Source organism: Hipposideros armiger, unplaced genomic scaffold (assembly GCF_001890085.2).
Source record: "Hipposideros armiger isolate ML-2016 unplaced genomic scaffold, ASM189008v1 scaffold_535, whole genome shotgun sequence".
NCBI lineage: Eukaryota > Metazoa > Chordata > Mammalia > Chiroptera > Hipposideridae > Hipposideros > Hipposideros armiger.
In genome coordinates, this window is record NW_017731885.1 from 407,406 (window position 1) to 425,719 (window position 18,314).

An 18,314-nucleotide genomic window follows, 5' to 3' on the forward strand; every position below is an offset into this window, starting at 1 on the left:
AGTGGAATATATAAGGGAAGCTTCTCAAACTTGGCAAAGGGAACCAAACGATGGAGAAAGAAACTGCCTACGTGTAGCTTGGCAGAGAAATAAAAGGAATGGAAACAAAGCAAAGAAAGAAAATGCACAGTTCCTATGCTAACTGGGTCAGATGTCATTGTCCTTAATGTTTATTCTTCCTTTTGTTTATCTCTAGTGAAAAGCTAAAAAAAAAAAAAAATAATAATAAAAGTTTAAAAAGATGTGTTGCTGCCAGGAGTCCTGCCCTAGGGCTTAATGTGAAATTCAAAATAAACTCAGAAAGAGTAGGCCCAATGTTGAGTGTAGGGATGGCTCTCTTTAATAACTCATAGCCCTCCAGTATTTAGAACAAAGGACTAGCCCCAAGAATGTGGGTTGACATTGTTTCCTGTCAAAGCACTGGTGTGCCTATAAACCTCCTTGGGCTTATTACGGTGATCACTGTAATAAATCTTTTTCTCAACAAATATTTATTACATGCTGTCTCACTTACATGTTGGCATCAAAATGTTACATAACAAACCACCCTAAAAATTAGCTGCTCAAAACAACAAGTCACTTATCATGAAAGCGCCTGTGTTTAGAGGCTGAGCATCAACTGATCTGGGCTGGCCTTGCACCCGCTTTAGTGGGGTGGTTGGTTGTCAGCTGATCCCCGCTGGCCTTCTCTGTGACTGGGGCGACTTAACTTTGCTTTATGTGGCATTCACCTTTGTCCTGGGACTAATGAGTCACTCTGTGCATATCCTTCTCATGGTAATTGTGGAAGCACAGGAGGCAAGATTTAATGAACAGGCCCATTTTAAGCCTCTGCTTTCATCATCATGTCTGCTAATAGCCCATTGGCCAAAGCATGTAGCATTATTGAGCCCAGTGTCAGGAAGCAGGACAGGACAGGCCATCAAGGCCTTGGCGGAAAGAAGGTACCAAGTGATCTGGCAGAGGATGTGGATACAGAGAAGTATTGGGATCAAATTATTCATTCTACCATACTGGCTCCCAGTGTGCCAGGCACTGTTCTATGTACTGGTGACATAGGAAAACAACAACAAACCTCTGCCCGTAGATATCATTCTAGTGGCTGGAAACAGAAAATAAGGTAAATAGTAAATTAATAGTATGTTAGAAAATGATAACGGCTATGGAGGAAATCGTATCTTTGAAATAGAACAAGAAGTGTGATGGGGGTGGCATGCTATTCTAATGGGATGGATAGGAAAGGCTTTTTTGGAAAAGTGACTATTGAGGAAAGACTTAGGTCTGAGAATGAGCTCTGCAGGTATGTTAGAGCAGTGTTCCTAGTAGAAGGAATAGTAAGAATCAAGGCTCACAGGTGGGGGCACAGCTGGCAGGTTTCCAGGACAGGAAGGACACCAGTGAGGCTGGACCCGAGTAAGAGCACAGTGTTAAGAGGCACAGCTCCAAATTGCGTAGGGATTCCAGGTCGTTGCACAGTTACTCAGGTGGGATGCAGAGGAGTCATATTGTTTGACTTACATTTTAAAAGGATCACACTGGCTTCCGTGTCAAGGATAGGCTGTAGGAATGCAATGGTGGAAGAATGGAGAAATGGACACTAATTAGGTGCCCATTGCAAGAATCCATTGAGAGATGATGTCTTGGACCAGGGTGGTAGCAGTGGAAGTGGTGAGAAATAATTGGATTCTGTATCCCTCTTTTGATGGTGGAACCAACAGGAATTGCCGATTGAGTGGATAGGGTGTATTAGTTTGCTAGAGCTGCTGTAACAAAGTATCATGGGTAGGGTGGCTTAAGCAACAGAAATTGATTATCTGAGTTCCGAAGGCTAGAAATCCAAGGTCAAAGTTCAGTAGATGTTCCTTCTGAGGGCTGCGAGGGAAGGATCTGTTACAGGCCTCTCTCCTTGGCTTGTAGATGGCCTTCTTATTCCTGTCTTCATGTCATCTTTACTCTGTATGTATTTGTCCAAATGTCCCTCTTTTTATACAGACACCAGGTATATTGGATTCAGGCCCACCCAAGGGACCTCATTTTCACTTAATCAACCGTGTAAAGACCCTATCTCCAAATACGGTCACATTCTGAGGTACTGGGATTACGACTTCAACCTGTGAATTTTTAGACAGACATTGAATTCAGGCATAACATGAAATGTGAGAGAAGGAGAAGGATCAAAGATGACATCAGGGTTTTTGTCCAGTTGGAGTTGTCATTATCTGAACAGGGGAGTATTGTAGGAGAAGAACAGTTCAGTTTGAGCATGTTAAGTTTGCGATGTCTTCTAGGTATCTAACTGGAAATGTTGAGTAGGCAGCTGAATATTCATTTCTGGGGTTTGGGAGAGGTTGGAGCTGGAGATAAAAATTCAGGAGTCACTGGCATAGAGATGCTATTAAAATCCATGAGACTGGGCACCATCGCCAGGAGAGTGAATGGAGGTAGAGAAGAGGACCGAGGGGCACTCCTACATGAAGCTCCCAGAAAGAAGACAAATAACCAACAAAAGAGGCTGAGAAAGAGGTAGGCAGGCACCACAGGGAGTGTGGTGTCCTGGAAGACAATGTTTTAAGCAGGAGAGGTCCGAAAAGGTGAGGACTAATAATTGGCCATTGGATTTATATTGTGGTGGGTCACTGATGGCCTCCATATGAGTAGTTTGAATGAAATATTGGAGGCCTGATTTGTGAATTGTTCAAGAGAGACTTAGAGGAGATAGACAGTATTAACACCTTTGAGTAATTTTGCTAAAAAGGAAAGCAGAAAAAGAGGAAATATAGAAATATATGTAATTTACTTTATAGTTAGTGAATATTAGATATATAGAGGGTGCCAAAAAATGTATACACATTTTAAGAAAGGAAAAAACTATTATAATTTTAATACTCAATATATACTGATAACAAAAGATGAATACATGTATATACCTTTTGGGGGCACATATGTATATACATATGCACACATACATATACACATATACACACATACATACACACACATATATACATACATGCACATATTTTATGTACATGTTTATTTAGGTATGCACATAGAAAAATAAATATAATGACCAGACTAGCTAAATAGTGCTACTACATTGTTTCCCTGGGAGCAGTGAAAATGATTTCATTGCTGAAAACAGTTTTTTTCTTAGTGTAGTATTAATTAATTGAAGATTTTATTGTTTTTATTTTCAGGTTTAAGAAGTTTGATGACAAATACCTACGGAAACTTTTGATTCGGGAAAACCAACCCAAGTCAAGCATCGTGTCCTTATATAAAAAGCTTGAAATAAAACATGCCATTGAGATGGCAGAGACTGGGATGACAAGCACTGTCCCTTCTTTTGCATCTCTAAAGTAAGTGCTATTTTGCAAATAAAAGTATTGCTAATATGTCTTTATATTTTCTGAAACTAGTAATAATAACAAATTTGACCTATGTCCTAGAGAGATACCTTATAACCTCCCAGCAGAATGAGATTCTAGCTAAACTTTGAAAGCCTAGAAATGTGTACCTTATGCTATTTCATGGCATGCCATGCCGCATCACATCATGTTATTTTAGAATTGACTAGTCCGAAAATACTTTGTCATGTTTAGCATGATTTGGCCTTTATTATATATGCTTTGGGCAATTCAGTGCTTTTTGAAAGCAAAATCTGTTATGCAGGCATTTTAATGTGTTATATTTGCTATTATACATATACGTGTAGTTATTTAGCTATTTCCTCATAGATTACTCACAGAATCATAGTTTAAGGCTTGGAAAGAACAGTATTGATCATCTAGTGCACTGGTTCTCAACCCAGGCTGCACATTAGAAACAGTTCGGGAGCTTTTAAATAATACACATACCAAGACCAATAAAATCAGGATCTCTGGTATTGAGAAACAGGTATGGGTATCTTTATAAATTCTTCAGATGTTTTTAATATGCAGCCAGGATTGAGATCCACTGACCTAGCCTGTCTCCTTAATTTTAAACATGAGGAAATGAATACTCAGATTTGTGAAGTGCTTTGCCCAAAATCTTATAGCAAATCTATAGAACAGTAAATACTCAGTTAGCAAATTAGGTTATGTCATCATGTAATCATCATTCCTTTTCTATTACAAAAATGACAGAAATTACAGGTTCTGCTGGTTTCTTCTTTCACTGCTGAGCTTGAAGCTCATTTAAACTAAATGTCACCTAATTAAAATACCATCTGTGGGAGAGTTGAAATGACAGAGGAAGTCCAAATCACACCTCACTCTATAAACTGACTTTTACTAGGACTCTAAGTTCCCTATAAAAATTATGGGAGTTCACACAATCCAGAATAAAAAGAAATAGTTATCAGAATGGCTTGGAGGCAAAGGCATTATATTGTATTATAAACAGTAGTGGATTGAGCAGAATGGCTGATTTATAGTACCACTCTGCAAATAACTCTGTATGACCTTAAGCTGGTCCATTTATTTCCCTGAGATTGAGTTTTTTCAAGTAGAAAATGGAGCTAGACTTGACCCTTAAGTTTCCCTCTAGCTTTGCAATTTCATTATCTTTCTTATGCACTATTCCATTTGCACTTGAAGCAAGGGATAATTCAATTACCCAGCTTCTCACAGGAGAGCCAGCATCTTTGTGGTCACAGAAGAAAGAAATCTCAGTTTTACTCTCTGTTTGCAGTTCATTTTGAAGCTGGTAGTAAGCAGAGTGAAGGCAAAGGTTTAGGGTTAGGGAACTAGGTTACAAAATTAATATATAGCCACATAATTGGATAAATGAGTGCCATATTGACCATTCTATCTCTCCTGAAATGTGTTCTCTGAGGAAAGTAGAAGCAAAAAGGGAGAGAGATAATAATGAGTTGTTTTTCTGGCAATAATAAACTGAGTGTTACAGACCAAACCATCTTCTGAGAACAACTAGAAATATAGTACAAAATATATTTTTAAAATTTCCTTGAAAGCTGGAGAGTACACAGGAGGTGAGGACTATTTTCAGCCAAGGATCAATAGAAGAGGGAAGTCCAAGAGATGTAACTGGCATTTGGTGCTATTTCCTCCCTAGATTAGAGAGAAGGTGTCTGACAGTCTAAAAGACCAAAATAGAGGTTTTGATAGACTGATTGGTCTTAGAGAATAAAATTGGAATTCAGGACCTACCAAGAAGGAAGGCTCTTGTACCCAAACATAGGTTGTTACCTCAAAATTCTACAGCTTAACCCTCAAAGAAAAGAAGTCCAACTTAGAATTATCTGAATCCACAATTGTTTAAATCATATAAGATTGATATTACCCTTATTCCAGCTGCTTGAGAGAAGTAAACTTAAACCTTCTATGGAGGAAAGTAGCATTATAAAAAGCCTTAAACTACCATTGTGATTTCTCATATATAATGTGTAGCAACCAATCAAAATAAAATGAGTAGACAAAGAAATGTGACTGAAAACACTAAGGAAGAAGATAAACAATAGTAGAGTAGCAGTAGGTACAAAGGGGATTCAGATAATTGAGTTATCAGATAGGGATTTTAAAATAAAAATAATATGTATAAGGGAAGAAAATATCATGGCCATTTTTGGCATTGTCATGAAGACTATATAAATAAAACATATCTTAGATTATCTTAGTAGATAATTATTAGATATCTTAGTAGAATATTTGACCTAAAAATAAAGTACCTAAATCTAGGCTCTCATTTGATAGTTGTAAAAGCAGATTAGATACAGCAGAAGAGAGAATTGATTACTTGGAAGATAGGACAGAAGAAAATAACCAGAATGCAGCACAAAGTGAAAAAAAAAAAGGATGAAAAATATTGAAAAAAAAAGTAAGAAACATATAGGATATTGTGAAAACTTCTAGAGGGAGATGAGAGAGAAATTTGTAGAAGCACTGTTTTATGACAAAATAACTGTTAATTTCCCCAAACAGATAAAAGACATGAACTTTGACAAACCTCAAGAAGATTAGATAAGAAGAAAACCAAAGTAGATACATGATAGTAAAAAGTGCTAAGAATAAAAAACATAAAGAGGACATTTTAAATATACTCTGAGGAAAAAAGAGACTTATTTTCTTCAAAAGAAAAAAAATTTTTAAGAGGCGTTTTTTAACAAAAGCAGTTGAAACTATTGCTATCTTCAAAATTCTTAAAGAAAGTAACTGATTAACATAGAGTTTCATTTCCTGCTAAAATACCCTTCAAAAATGTAGAATAAAAACATTTTCAGGGCCAGCTGAGTGGTTCAGTTGATTAAGAGCGTGAGCTCTGAGCAACAGGGTCGCTTGTTCGATTCCCCCCATGGGCCAGTGAGCTGTGCCTGAGTTGAGCTGCCATTGAGCTGCCAACAGGTGGCAGGATGGCTTAGCTGGTTAGAGCACGTGCTCCTAACAACAAGGTTGCTGGTTCAACTCCTGCATGGGATGGTGGGCTACGCCCACCTGCAAATAAGATTGAACATGGCACTTTGAGCTGAGAGGCTACGAGCTGCCTACGGGCGGCAGGATGGTGACTGGACTTGGAGCTGAGCTAGCTGCGCCCTCCACAACCAAGACTGAATGACAATAACTTGGCTGTTCCCCTTCCCCAATTCCCCAACACTGTTTCCCTCCCTCTGCCAAAGAAAAAAACATTTTCAGACAAAAACCATCATGCTAATGTGAATGATAGAGGGTTACAGACAGAAGGAAAAGAGTCTCATAGAGAAGCTCTCAGATGAAGAAAGGAATTAAAATAATGGAAACAGTAAATATTTTTCAAATTTAAATGAGTATTAATTGCATAAAATAATAACGTCTATGGGGTTTGAAATATATACCAAATTAAAAATAGCAACAATAATAGGTCATAAATCGAGAGGGAAGTGAATGGTGTTATTGTGTTCTAAGGTCCTTGCATTGTCCAGAAAGCAATACAAATAAATGTATTTTGGACTTTAATAAGTCAGTGATTAATGTTGTAATCCCAGGTAACCACCAAAAAATTAGTAAAATAATGTAACAAGCCAACAAAGAAGGGAATTGATATAACAAAATAAAATAAATTTTAAAAGGGCAACAAAGTAGAAAAATTAATCATAAAACATAAGGGACAAATAGAATGCAAATAGTAAGGTAATAGTCTTAAATCCAAAGGTAAGTAAAATACATTAAATATAAACTTACTCCATTTAAAAGGGAGAAATGATCAGAATGCAGAATGGATAAAAATACACAACACATATTGTTTGTAAAAGACACTCCTTATATGTAAAGGTATAGAAAGGTTACAAATAAAAGGTTGAAAAAAATATACTGTTAAAGCACTAAACAAAAGAAAGTTTGTGTAACTATATTATAACCATAAAATGTAAGTATCATAGGAAGAAGACATTGCTAGAGATAAAGAATTACATTTTATAATGATCAAGGTTCAATTCTATAAGAAGACATAGCAAGTTAAATTAGCATACAAACAATAGCATAGCCTCAAAATATATAAACCAAAACTTGACAGAATCACAAGTAGAACTCCACAAATTCATTATCATAATGGATATTTTAAGTCTAAACAAGGGAAGTAGTTGTGCACTTTTCACTAGAGTTATGCAAACATATGTTGGTTAAAAACTTGGTGGGAACATTGTTCAAGAAAATCAGATATCAAAAAGATTGTTATTTATGGACCTTATTTGTTCATTTTGACTCCCAAATTCTGTGAATTAATTTGCTCATCAAAAAACCTAACTAGAAAGGTGGACAGCTATCTAGACAACAATGTGTCAGTCTAAAAAGATGCTTCTTTAAAAAATCATCTGAGTACCTGAAGTTGAGGCAAAAAGGAATCATCTAAATAAGAGAAGTCTGTCCTGATGAAGTCTTGAATGTCTGTGTTCCTTCCTTTGTGTGTATCTATTACCTATTGCACATAGGCTTTTTTACCCCAGTAATTACTGTGATGGTTGGTTTACAGTAGCAGTAAGTTTGCATTTAAAAATAAGAGAACTATGCTCATTAATTTGTGTGCCCTTGGTTCATCTTCTGTATGCATTTATGTATATTAACCGTCCCAGCTTTAATTTATTTTCTTCATTTATCTTCCTATTTACTATTGTACTATGTATTTGTGTAGGCCCCTTCAAAGCATTTTTGAAGGAATTAGAGTAAAACTACGTAAATACAGTCGATTCTTGTTCGTAGTATTTACGTTTTATAAAGTAGCCATGAACACTGATTTGCAAATACTCAACCATTGCTCCTGGGAAAATCCAGGGTAAGGTTCCTGTGAGCTTCTTGTCACAGTGTGTTCATCAGCCAATCAGTACATCATCTTGTTTTATGTATGTTTCTGTTTAAAGAGACCTTATTTACTATGTATTGTTGCTTCATTAATATTGAATTTGTGGCCAACAGCACCATAGCTCATGCTTGAAAAATGTTTATCTAACAAATTTTCTCTGGAAGGCCCATCAAGCCTTAGTGTACATAGGAACTCCATAGAGCACTTCAGGACTGTGCTCAGGGGGCATTTAAAACAGCATCACCAACAAAAAGCACTCCAAAATGTGGAAAATGTGTCCCTAAATAGACCATGAAAAGGACATTTTTTGACAGTATGACGGCTCCAACCAGAAAGCAAAGCATTGTCATGGTCAGCCTCCTTTGGGGAGTCTGCATGTTGATCGGCTCAAATTTTCCCCCACTTTTTACATATCTGTGAATGACTGGAAAGTGCCATGAGTACTGGTAATGTGTTTATAAATAAATTTTAGTGAGTTGGTGAATTTGCAAATATGAAATCCCTAGATAATGAGGATTGACTGTATATACATACATATTATAAGTGGTGTCTTTGCAGATATTTCTAATGAAGCATTTAAAAGCCCAGGACATAAGAGCAAAATATATCTAATTACATTTTTGTTGAAAAAAATAGCCCTGTATTACTTTATTTATGGAGCATTAGAGATAATGGAGTGATAGCATTATAAGCTACTATACTTTATCTTCCTTAAAAAATTAATTACGTGAACAGACTCTGAAAACATATGTATGATTGAACTTGTCCTGAATGATTCTGATACTGAAATAAAAGTTTTAGATATTGAATTATTTTAAAATATTGAATTATTCCTAAGTATTATTCTTTAAACTAAGATTCTTCTTAAATAATGGTATTATATCTGTAAGAAAGAAAATCGATGAATTTAATAGTATTTGTTGAATAGTAAAACCTTGTTTTTTTTTAACTTTCACAGTGACTGTCGTGAAGAAAAAATAAGGAAGCTCACACCTGGTGAAATGGATGAAATTCGAGAAATATTATCAAGAAATCTCTATCAGATTCGTCAGCGAGTAAGGATAATTTATTTAGCAAAATAGTGACTTGCTTTTGACTAAAAATATGCCTTCTGATTCTGTGCTACCCAATTAGAGTGGATATTGCCCCACCGTCACGCCAGCCTCCGAGGTCCCACAAGAGGCATCTTCTCTTGTCTCAGACCCGTTTCATAGTGTGCTGTCGTCTTGTTAGGGTGCCATTCTCCTCCAGACACCATGGTAAAGCCTTGGAGTCCCCTGGGAGTTCTGCTGCTATGGGCTTGGAGATTAAACACGCACACACGCGCACACACACACACACACACACACACACACACACACACACACTCACACACTCTAATTGTGAAGAAAATACTAATTGATTGTGCTCTATTTTTTAATGAGATACCTTTATGCTTAGAAGACTTTTAAAAATGTATTTAATCTTGTTACTTATAAAGTGCTATAGCTTCTTCCTTTAATGTACCATCTGAGTCACTTCTTTTACTGTATTTCCATTAACACCTCATTCTAATAATCTGCTAATAATATAGATAACACTTAATGGAGGCATACAATTTGCCAAGCCCCCTTTAAGTGCATTGCATGTCTTAGCTCACTTAATGCTCCAATAAGCTGTAAGTGTTACTGTTGTCTCCATTTTACAGATGAAGAAATTGAGGTGACATGCACACAGGTCACGCTGCTTGTCAGGAGTCCTCCTCACTCATGTCAGGGTCATTTCTGTAGATTCTTAGCTGGTCTCCCCAAAGGCTGTCCACCTTCCATGCTACATTCCTGTCGCTCTACTTTTCCCTAAAACCTTTTAATAGGAGCGTTCTCCTATATAAAATGAAACACAACAATAGTCATGGCTTTAAGGCTAAACAGTTCTTTCAGAATTGGGGATCTCTATTTCCAAGTTCTGCTTTATCCAACCTCATTTCCATGCCTCCCTCCCTCACCCACCCACCGCAGGCCCTCACGGTGTACAGGCTCTGTCTTCATTCCTTGGCCTGGCTTGTTTCATTTGCTGTCTCCACTGCTCCTTCCTGTCAACTCAGCTGACCCTTTAATTTTTAAGGTTCCCCAACAACACCTTCTGTATTATACCCAACCCTATCTTTAAAAGGGACAGTACTTAGAGCTCGTGCTAAACCACATGCATTTAGCACATAATTTCACGATTCTGTATTATATTGTTAGCCTGAGATGCCCAACTAGGTAGTAAGTTTCTCAAAACAGGTACTGAGCCCTTTCCTTATTACTTTTGTATCTCTCTACTAGCCTAAAAGAGGCTAGACACAGGGATATTCCCAAGAAATAAATACACATTAATTCTATCAGAAAATGAACTTAATTACAAATGACAATTTGTCTTAGGACAAAGATTTCTATTTAGCTTATAAAACTAAAAATGTATACCATGTACAGCCCTCACTGAAGCATTTTCATGCGTCAAATATGAGGTCAAGGTCATTGATGGTGGTAGGACCAACTTCCTCACTTTGAAGCCAACCCAGCTGAGAAGAAATGTCCCTAAGTCAATCCAAAGCGCATGGCACCACCAAGTGGCTCAAAGTGATGCGTTTTTATACCACTAATTCCTGTTCAACAGAGAATGTGTGAAGATGACGTGTATGTTTTTCCCCAGACGCCAGTGATGGGTAAATACATACAAGGTACTTCCAGGTAGATGGAAGCACTTGATGAATTCCATCATTTTTCTCATTTATAAGATTACACTTTCCAATGGCGTAAAAAAAAAAACACCAAAAACCAAAACAAAACAAAAAAACACCACCACAACAAAAAAAAGTATTCACTAGCTTTTATTAGAAGAGGAATACTTTCAAAATTTGAAAGAATATTAACTTTCATACTTATTTTTAACCCCCTGCACATTAGTTGTTAAGTACCTAGCTGAGTTGCAAAGCCAAAGAAACGTAGTAAATTTTTGGAATTTCTGGGGCAGTGATTACTTTTTTATTTTTTTGTAAATGTCACTGGTATTTTCATTTCAGACTTTGTCATACAACAGACACAATTTGACGGCCGACACAAGTGAGAGACAAGCCAAGGAGATTCTGATCCGCCGAAGGCACAGTTTGCGGGAGAGCATTAGGAAAGACAACAGCTTGAATCGGGACCGCAGGGTAACTGGCATTTGTGCCTCTGGGATGCACAAGGCTTCCAAGAGCCTAACCAGCAGCTGCCCTGGAAGTGCGCTGCTGAGGGTTGATTCCCAGGAATTGTGGGGTGGAGTTAATCACAGCTTTTCACATGTCTCTTGAACACCTGTTATGTTCCAGACACTGCTTTAGGCACTTGGAATGAATTGGGGAACAAAAATGAAAGAGCTATGCCTGTAGAACTCTCATTCTAGTGGGAAGAAGGCAGTCATCAATAGATAGAATAAGCAAATTATTATTAGAAAGAGGGCAGTAAGTGCTATGGAAAAAATTTAAAATCGCCCAGGAAGGAAGTTGGGAGTATCAGAAAGGGTCAGGCAAGTTACTATTTGAAACAGAATGGCCAGGGCTGACTTCATTTGCAAAGCGATATTTGAGCTTTCCAGGGAGAAGTTGCAAGCTCACATGTGCCGATTTCCAGAAGGCCACAGTGGCTGGGGAGTGAGTGTTTATGGGGGAGTTTGTTCAGCATTTCATTTGGTCCAGGGCACTGTCAATAGATTAGAAAAGCTATTTACAAGAGATATTATAATTGCTTAATTTAACACAGCAGGCATGCATCTTATTTTTGAAAGTGTTCGGTATTTGGTTGTCAGAGATCAAAATTCTGTGTATGAACAAGATGATTTTTTTTCTTTTTTTAAGATTTTATTGAGGAATTGGGGAAGGGAACAGTATTGGGGTATTGGGGAAGGGGAACATTGTGTTTTTCCAGGACCCATCAGTTCCAAGTCAAGTTGTTGTCCATCAGTCTTAGTTATGGAGGGTGCAAGCTCAGCTCCAAGTCCAGTCACTGCTTTCAATCCAGTTGCGGGGGCGAGGGTTAGGGGGGCGCAGCCCACCATCCCATGCAGGAGTTTAACCGGCAACCTTGTTGTTAAGAGCATGCACTCTTACCAGCTGAGCCATCTGGCCGCCCGTTGGCAGCTCAGCTCGGGCGCAGCTCACTGGCCCATGTGGGAATCGAACCAGCAACCCTGTTACTCAGAGCTTCATGCTCTAACCAACTGAGCCACTCCGCCCCAAGATGATCTTTTATTAATGTGTATAATATGGCAGCATTGATTGAAAGTTAAAGAAATTGGAGAATGTGGCATTGGAAATGTCCACAAATTAGTTACAGTAATAATACTTTTTGTTCTATCATTTTCAAGACTTATTAAAGTAAATAAACTAAATTGCACTACATTTGTCATACATCTTCCCCATATATATAGGTTTTAAGTTTTTTCAGTAATGCTGTTGTTATAAATAGGTGGTTCAGTAACTTTTCTTTAAGAAAACCCAATAGTTTTCACAGCCTGTTTATAGAGGTTCCACTTTATCCCCATTTTGCTCACCCCTGATTTTTATTATATTTTAGAAATTTAATTATTTTAAATTAAATAATTATTGTTCGGAACTTTATTCCCCATCCCTACAGCCCCTCATAAAGTAATTTTGGAATTGAGAACTAAAATTTTAATTTTTAATAAGGTCTGTCATAAAATTTTAAACTTCTAATGTATAATAAATGACATCTGCATAGTCTAAGTATGGTTTTCTGCTTCTTTTACAGGCTTCCACTTCGACCTCCCGATACTTATCTTTACCCAAAAATACAAAGCTTCCAGAAAAGCTACAAAAGAAAAAGAATATTTCTAATGCAGGTAATGATACAGTTGGAGCAGGAAGACTGGCAACTTATTTATTAATGTTTATAGAATAGAAAGATGTCCCTATTCTTCTTCATGAATCACAATGAATTCAATAGTTTGCAAAGCTAAAATAACAATATGGTGACCTTTTATTTGCACTGCAACCTTTTTGAATGGCGTTCTGTGCACATTATAAATAACCCAATCAGTGATTTTCCGTAATTATTCTATTTGATACAGCAAAAGCAAATATTGTCACCACATGGTCAGTGAACAGGTACATAGAAAGTTGTAGATCTGCAAAGGTATATTTAAAGTTTTACAGTAATTCTAATACATTTTCATAAACACAGCCATATATTCTACTTTTGGATATAATTATTAAAGCTTTGACATAAAGTCTGATGTCTCTTTCTTTGATGATAATCTTTATGGAGACTGCAAGCCATTTTCTGTGAAACCCCAGGAGAAATCTGTTAGGATATCACGTTATTAAAATGTGGGATATAACAATAATTATCCCCCCACCTTTTTTGCCTGTTTATTTAGTTAACCAAGAAGAGGAAAGTCTAATGATGGCTGGCGGTAATGGAGGGTGAGGTGAAAAATAAGAAGGGAGGAAAAGGGAGCACTGGATATTGAGAACAGAGTGGGCCATGTTATCACCATGCGTCCATCGAAAATGCTCTAAATTCCCAAGAGTCTCAACCCTTGGGCAAGCGGCCTCTGAGCCGTCCTACCCTTCGTAATCTAGGGCCTGAATTTTGACAGTGAGCTATTCTAATCATACCTCCTCCCTTTGCTTGGAAAGTCTACATTGATGTTTGTGACCTTTTTATAAAATTATAAAGAAAATAAACAAGGCTGTATATGAGACTCCAGACCAAGACAAGCATCGTCATAATAGCAGTTAATCCTTGGTGACTTCCTGTGTGCCAGAGCCTGAGCTGAGCCTCCGGGGGTGGCTTCTATGGGGCAGGTGAGAGCACGGTCATGCTGTGCAGTGGTCCCGGTTTGAATCCCAGCTCCACCTCTTACTGATCCCCCTTGAACCTCAGTTACTTCATCTGTAAAATGGGCGATTGTGAGGATTAAGTAGATAATGTATCTAAAAGTGCTGAGGACAGTGCCTGGCACATAGTGAGCTCTTCAAAATCAGTATAAAGAAACATTTGTGGAGCTGAGTGCTCACGGAGATCATGCAAAATGCCCAGATCTCTCAGCAAGAGCCAGAGGGAGCCCTCTGACCTCCCGCTCACCTGGGGGCGCAGCAGTGGCCGACCCACTGATGTATTGCTGAGTCACTTATAACATCTTCTGCCTGGAATGCTTGTCCATGTTGTCTTTCTTCTGCTCTGTGGTAGGTGGCAATAGCAGTGACTCAGACACAGACGCTGGGACCACTGTCCTCAATTTGAAGCCCCGAGCAAGACGCTTCCTGCCAGAACAGTTTTCAAAGAAAGCTCCCCAGCCCTACAAGATGGAATGGAAGAACGAGATGGACGTAGGTTCCGGCCAAGGGCAGCCCTGCAGTCCCCCGGCTCCCCACAGCAAAGAGGGGGGCACCCAGACCCCAGGCGTTCTCCGGCAGCCCCTTCTCTCCAAAGGACAGTTTGGCCTGGTGCGGGAAGACAGTGCGACTGAAGGTGACAGACCCAAGCCGCCACCCAGGCTGGTCCGAAGGGCGTCGGAACCTGGAAGCCAGAAAACCCGCTTTGGGAGTGAAAAGCCTTAATGGAAATGGCCAAAGCCGACCTGGGGGAAGGGGGGAGAGGGGGTGACAGACCCAGCACAGCTGTGGTTGTTACCCTGAAACCTGACACAACAGTGGAATCCATTGAAAACCCTCTATGGCTCTAAATCCTTTCTTTGGGAGATAGAGTCACACCATTGATTAATGGGACGATTGCTTATCCCAAGAAGAGGAAAACTCAAAGAAAAACAGTCCCATCGGATGTCTTTTATAACTTGTTGCTAGCAGTTGTAGTCTTTGCAGGCCTACAGAAAAAAAAAATGTGTGCCTTTATTGAACTTGAACGACAGAACTTGAAATTTTTAATACACCCTTGTCGGTGAAAATTTTAATATATACACATGCCTCAAATCTTATTTATGAGAAAATATGTATATCTGTAATCAGTTTTGAAGTAAATGGCACTAAAAATACTCAGAACATCTTCCCAAGGTGTAAAGGGTAGTCCTGGAGGCTGGGGGGCCATCAGCTCAGAGTCAAGGCATTTCCTGACCCTGCGCTGATGACCACTTGGTAAAGGAAGAGCGCAGCATGGAGCAGAGACACCTGATGACTCAAAGGGGGAGACAAGCAGAACCCCTAGACAGATGAGGTGGCCTGGCTCCCAGGGTGCCGAGTAGAGGTCATGCTACTCGTAAGGAATAATGAGAGTCAGCTGGTTTTTAATTTGTTCCTCATTCTACTGTTTGCTCAAGGTGACATAGGGATTCCATCTCCTCTTTGTGTTTAAATGCAAAGAGAAAGGCTGTATGGGTGACACCAGCTTTTAGTGTGTGACCAAGGTGGTGGCAGCTCCAACGTTCCAACGTGAACGTTCCAACATGGGGGCCTCATGTGGTGTGTGGGGAGACAGGGCAGCCCTGCTGACCACTTGTTGGCAGGTTTGTAGTGTGTGACCCTGGGAGGAGGGTGCAGAAGATTCAGGTTCTCACCCATGTAGGACCACCTGCTCTGGAAACTGTTCTGTAGAACATTCTAGAACTTTGAATCCAGATCAGAGGCTCTAAGCAGACAAGATCGAAAGTTTCTATGAACAATATTCCAGTGTTTAACAAATTGGTGATAGTTCAGGTTTTGAATTTTATTCAGGAAGCACTTTGGAGAAAGTGAGAATTCTATTATTTTGCACTAGTCTGTAAGTTTGTTACCTTCCCCCCCCCACTCAATAAAGTAGTAACTCCAATTCTTCATATAAAAATGGATTCTACTTACCAAGTACTTTTTAAAAGTACAGCAGAAAGACAAGCAATGGAACATAATTATTAAAGATGGCTTGAATCTGTGTCTTAAACTGTAGATTTTATTGGCCTGTCATTTTTTTTCTTTTCTTTTTCTTTTTTGGTTCTGTAAAGCTCCTTTTAAAATTTGACTGGAACAAGATTCTAAAGCTCTGGGTTTAGGTATGAAGTCATTCCTGTAGTTCTATGGATTTACATTGGAGATACAGCAAAGGGTCCAAGTGACCACAGAATTACAGGTGGAAAACATGGATACATTCAACAAAAAGATACAGTCCTTAGAAATCTTCGGTTGTGGTTTTCTATCCTCTTCCTCTACCCTCACCGACATGGAGAAGTAAATCTTCTAGACTTTTGTCTCATGTTCTAAAGTCTTGGAATACTGCTAGATTGCTGGGCATGAGACAGAGGGGAGTGTAGACACAAGATACAAGCTCATGAAGAGCACTGTTTCCTTCCAAAACTGTCTCAAGTTGATCCATGGAAAGCAGTGTAGACACAATTTGAAAACTATAAGCTTAGGACTCTGTGCCAAAAATCTTAATTTTAAATGAAAATATTTATATAAAAATAGGTAATTCATCTGCTGAAAAGAAAACTTTTACTTAAGAATTTTATTATAGGAATATAATTCAAGAGATGTGATGTGTATTTTTGAGAATGCCAAGAGTAAATTTTAAGAAGTTAATGAAATTTGAAAAGATTGACATGGAAAATAACCTTAAGAATAAATTTCCTGATTTTTCCTGGTGTTCTATATTAATAAATTTTATAAGGAGACTATGGAACTGAAGGAGAAAAAAAAAAGAAAAGTTTTATAACACTTCTCCTTAAGCAGGTAGACCAAATTCAGCTTTCACTTATTAGAAGTCAGATAAAGAATTTGGATGACATTGTGTGAATTTCAAAAAAGGGAACAGTTATGTCATTTTATCTTTATTATCAGTGTAAATGTTTTCTTATTTGTTGAATGATAAAAGCAATGAAAAAATAAATTTGACTTCATTTAGCTTTTTCTCTATACTTCTGTTTTATAAAAGTATTAAGTTCTACACACTATAGGAGAGAGTATGGAATTGTAACCCTTTAACTAAATATGAAAACAGTCTAAATTTCAGTAATACAGTGAGATCCCCAACCCTTGGGAACTGACTCCCTTAGTTCAAACAACACTTGATCCAAAGGAAGTTCCAAACTGACTATAGAATGTCAGTGGGTCTTTGGTGTTTGTTGTAACGAATTCTATTTGAACTGCCTATAAGTGAAAAGTCAGGGCTTCTTTATATATAATTCTAAAGGTCAACTATTGCAAACAAGTTAGGCCAAGCTAGTTAGCAAACAACTAGAAATTGCCCCGTGAAGTCTGATACTATTAAAAATATATGTTTTGTGTATATGACTCCAAATTATCTGGGCTGAAATTGAAACTCCCTTTGGCTTTTGCTAAACTTTGTAGAGGGGGTATACCATTCTACCTAGGAGAGAGGGTTGTTTATATAAAAATCATAAAGAAGCAGTTATTTATTATGTCTCAGCATGTTTTACATTTGTTGCACTGCCCAAATCACGCTTATGTTAAAATTGGCATTTCATCGGTCATAACAGCTGTAATATTTTATGGGTTTCAAAGTTCACACTTGACTTTATTCTTTAAAGAGGGATGAAAGAGATTTCTTTTCCAGTTGTAGTAGCTCTTGGCATGATCTGCTGAGGCCTGAATACTGGATGTTGATTCTCTTCCTCAACCTGAACAAGAAAGGCTCATGACTGCTAACAGTCTGGTGGTCTGGGGTTTGGGGTTGTTTCTTTTTATTTTTAGAGCAAAACATGTAGCTTGCTGGTATTTTATATTCTGCATTTTAATCAGGCAGCTTCTTCTATTCACTTGTAAGGCCAGCAAGAGCTTCGTTTGGGTAACTGCTGCCTGGCAGGGTTCATAGCTCTTTGTCCAAGAGAAATGACACTTTCCTTCAACATTCTTTCCAATACCACCCTCTTGACACATGGCTGACACCCTCAGACAGGGTCAGCCACCACAGAAGTGTAGAAGAAACCCCCACATGGTTAGTTTTGAAACTCTTTAATGTTGTATTAGCAAGTAGTTTTCTGATTCCTTTTATTTTCTAAGTTTTTCCCCAAATAAAATCCTGTTTTATTGTCTCTAAGAATTGTCAATAAGTTGTGGGTCAGTTTTCTTAGGTATG

The 18,314-nt window shown here is 38.2% G+C and overlaps 1 protein-coding gene across 1 annotated transcript in view; it reads left to right on the forward strand.

Moving 5' to 3' along the window:
- SLC9A2 (solute carrier family 9 member A2) overlaps positions 1-16,163 on the forward strand; it is an 83,139-nt gene extending 66,976 nt beyond the window's left edge. The window contains exons 7-11 of the mRNA XM_019668726.1: positions 3,198-3,359; positions 9,230-9,326; positions 11,315-11,446; positions 13,041-13,131; positions 14,484-16,163. Coding sequence (XP_019524271.1) covers positions 3,198-3,359; positions 9,230-9,326; positions 11,315-11,446; positions 13,041-13,131; positions 14,484-14,854 — 853 coding nt within the window. The 3' untranslated portion in view covers positions 14,855-16,163. The remainder of the gene's footprint in view (positions 1-3,197; positions 3,360-9,229; positions 9,327-11,314; positions 11,447-13,040; positions 13,132-14,483) is intronic.
- The last annotated feature ends 2,151 nt before the right edge of the window (positions 16,164-18,314 follow it).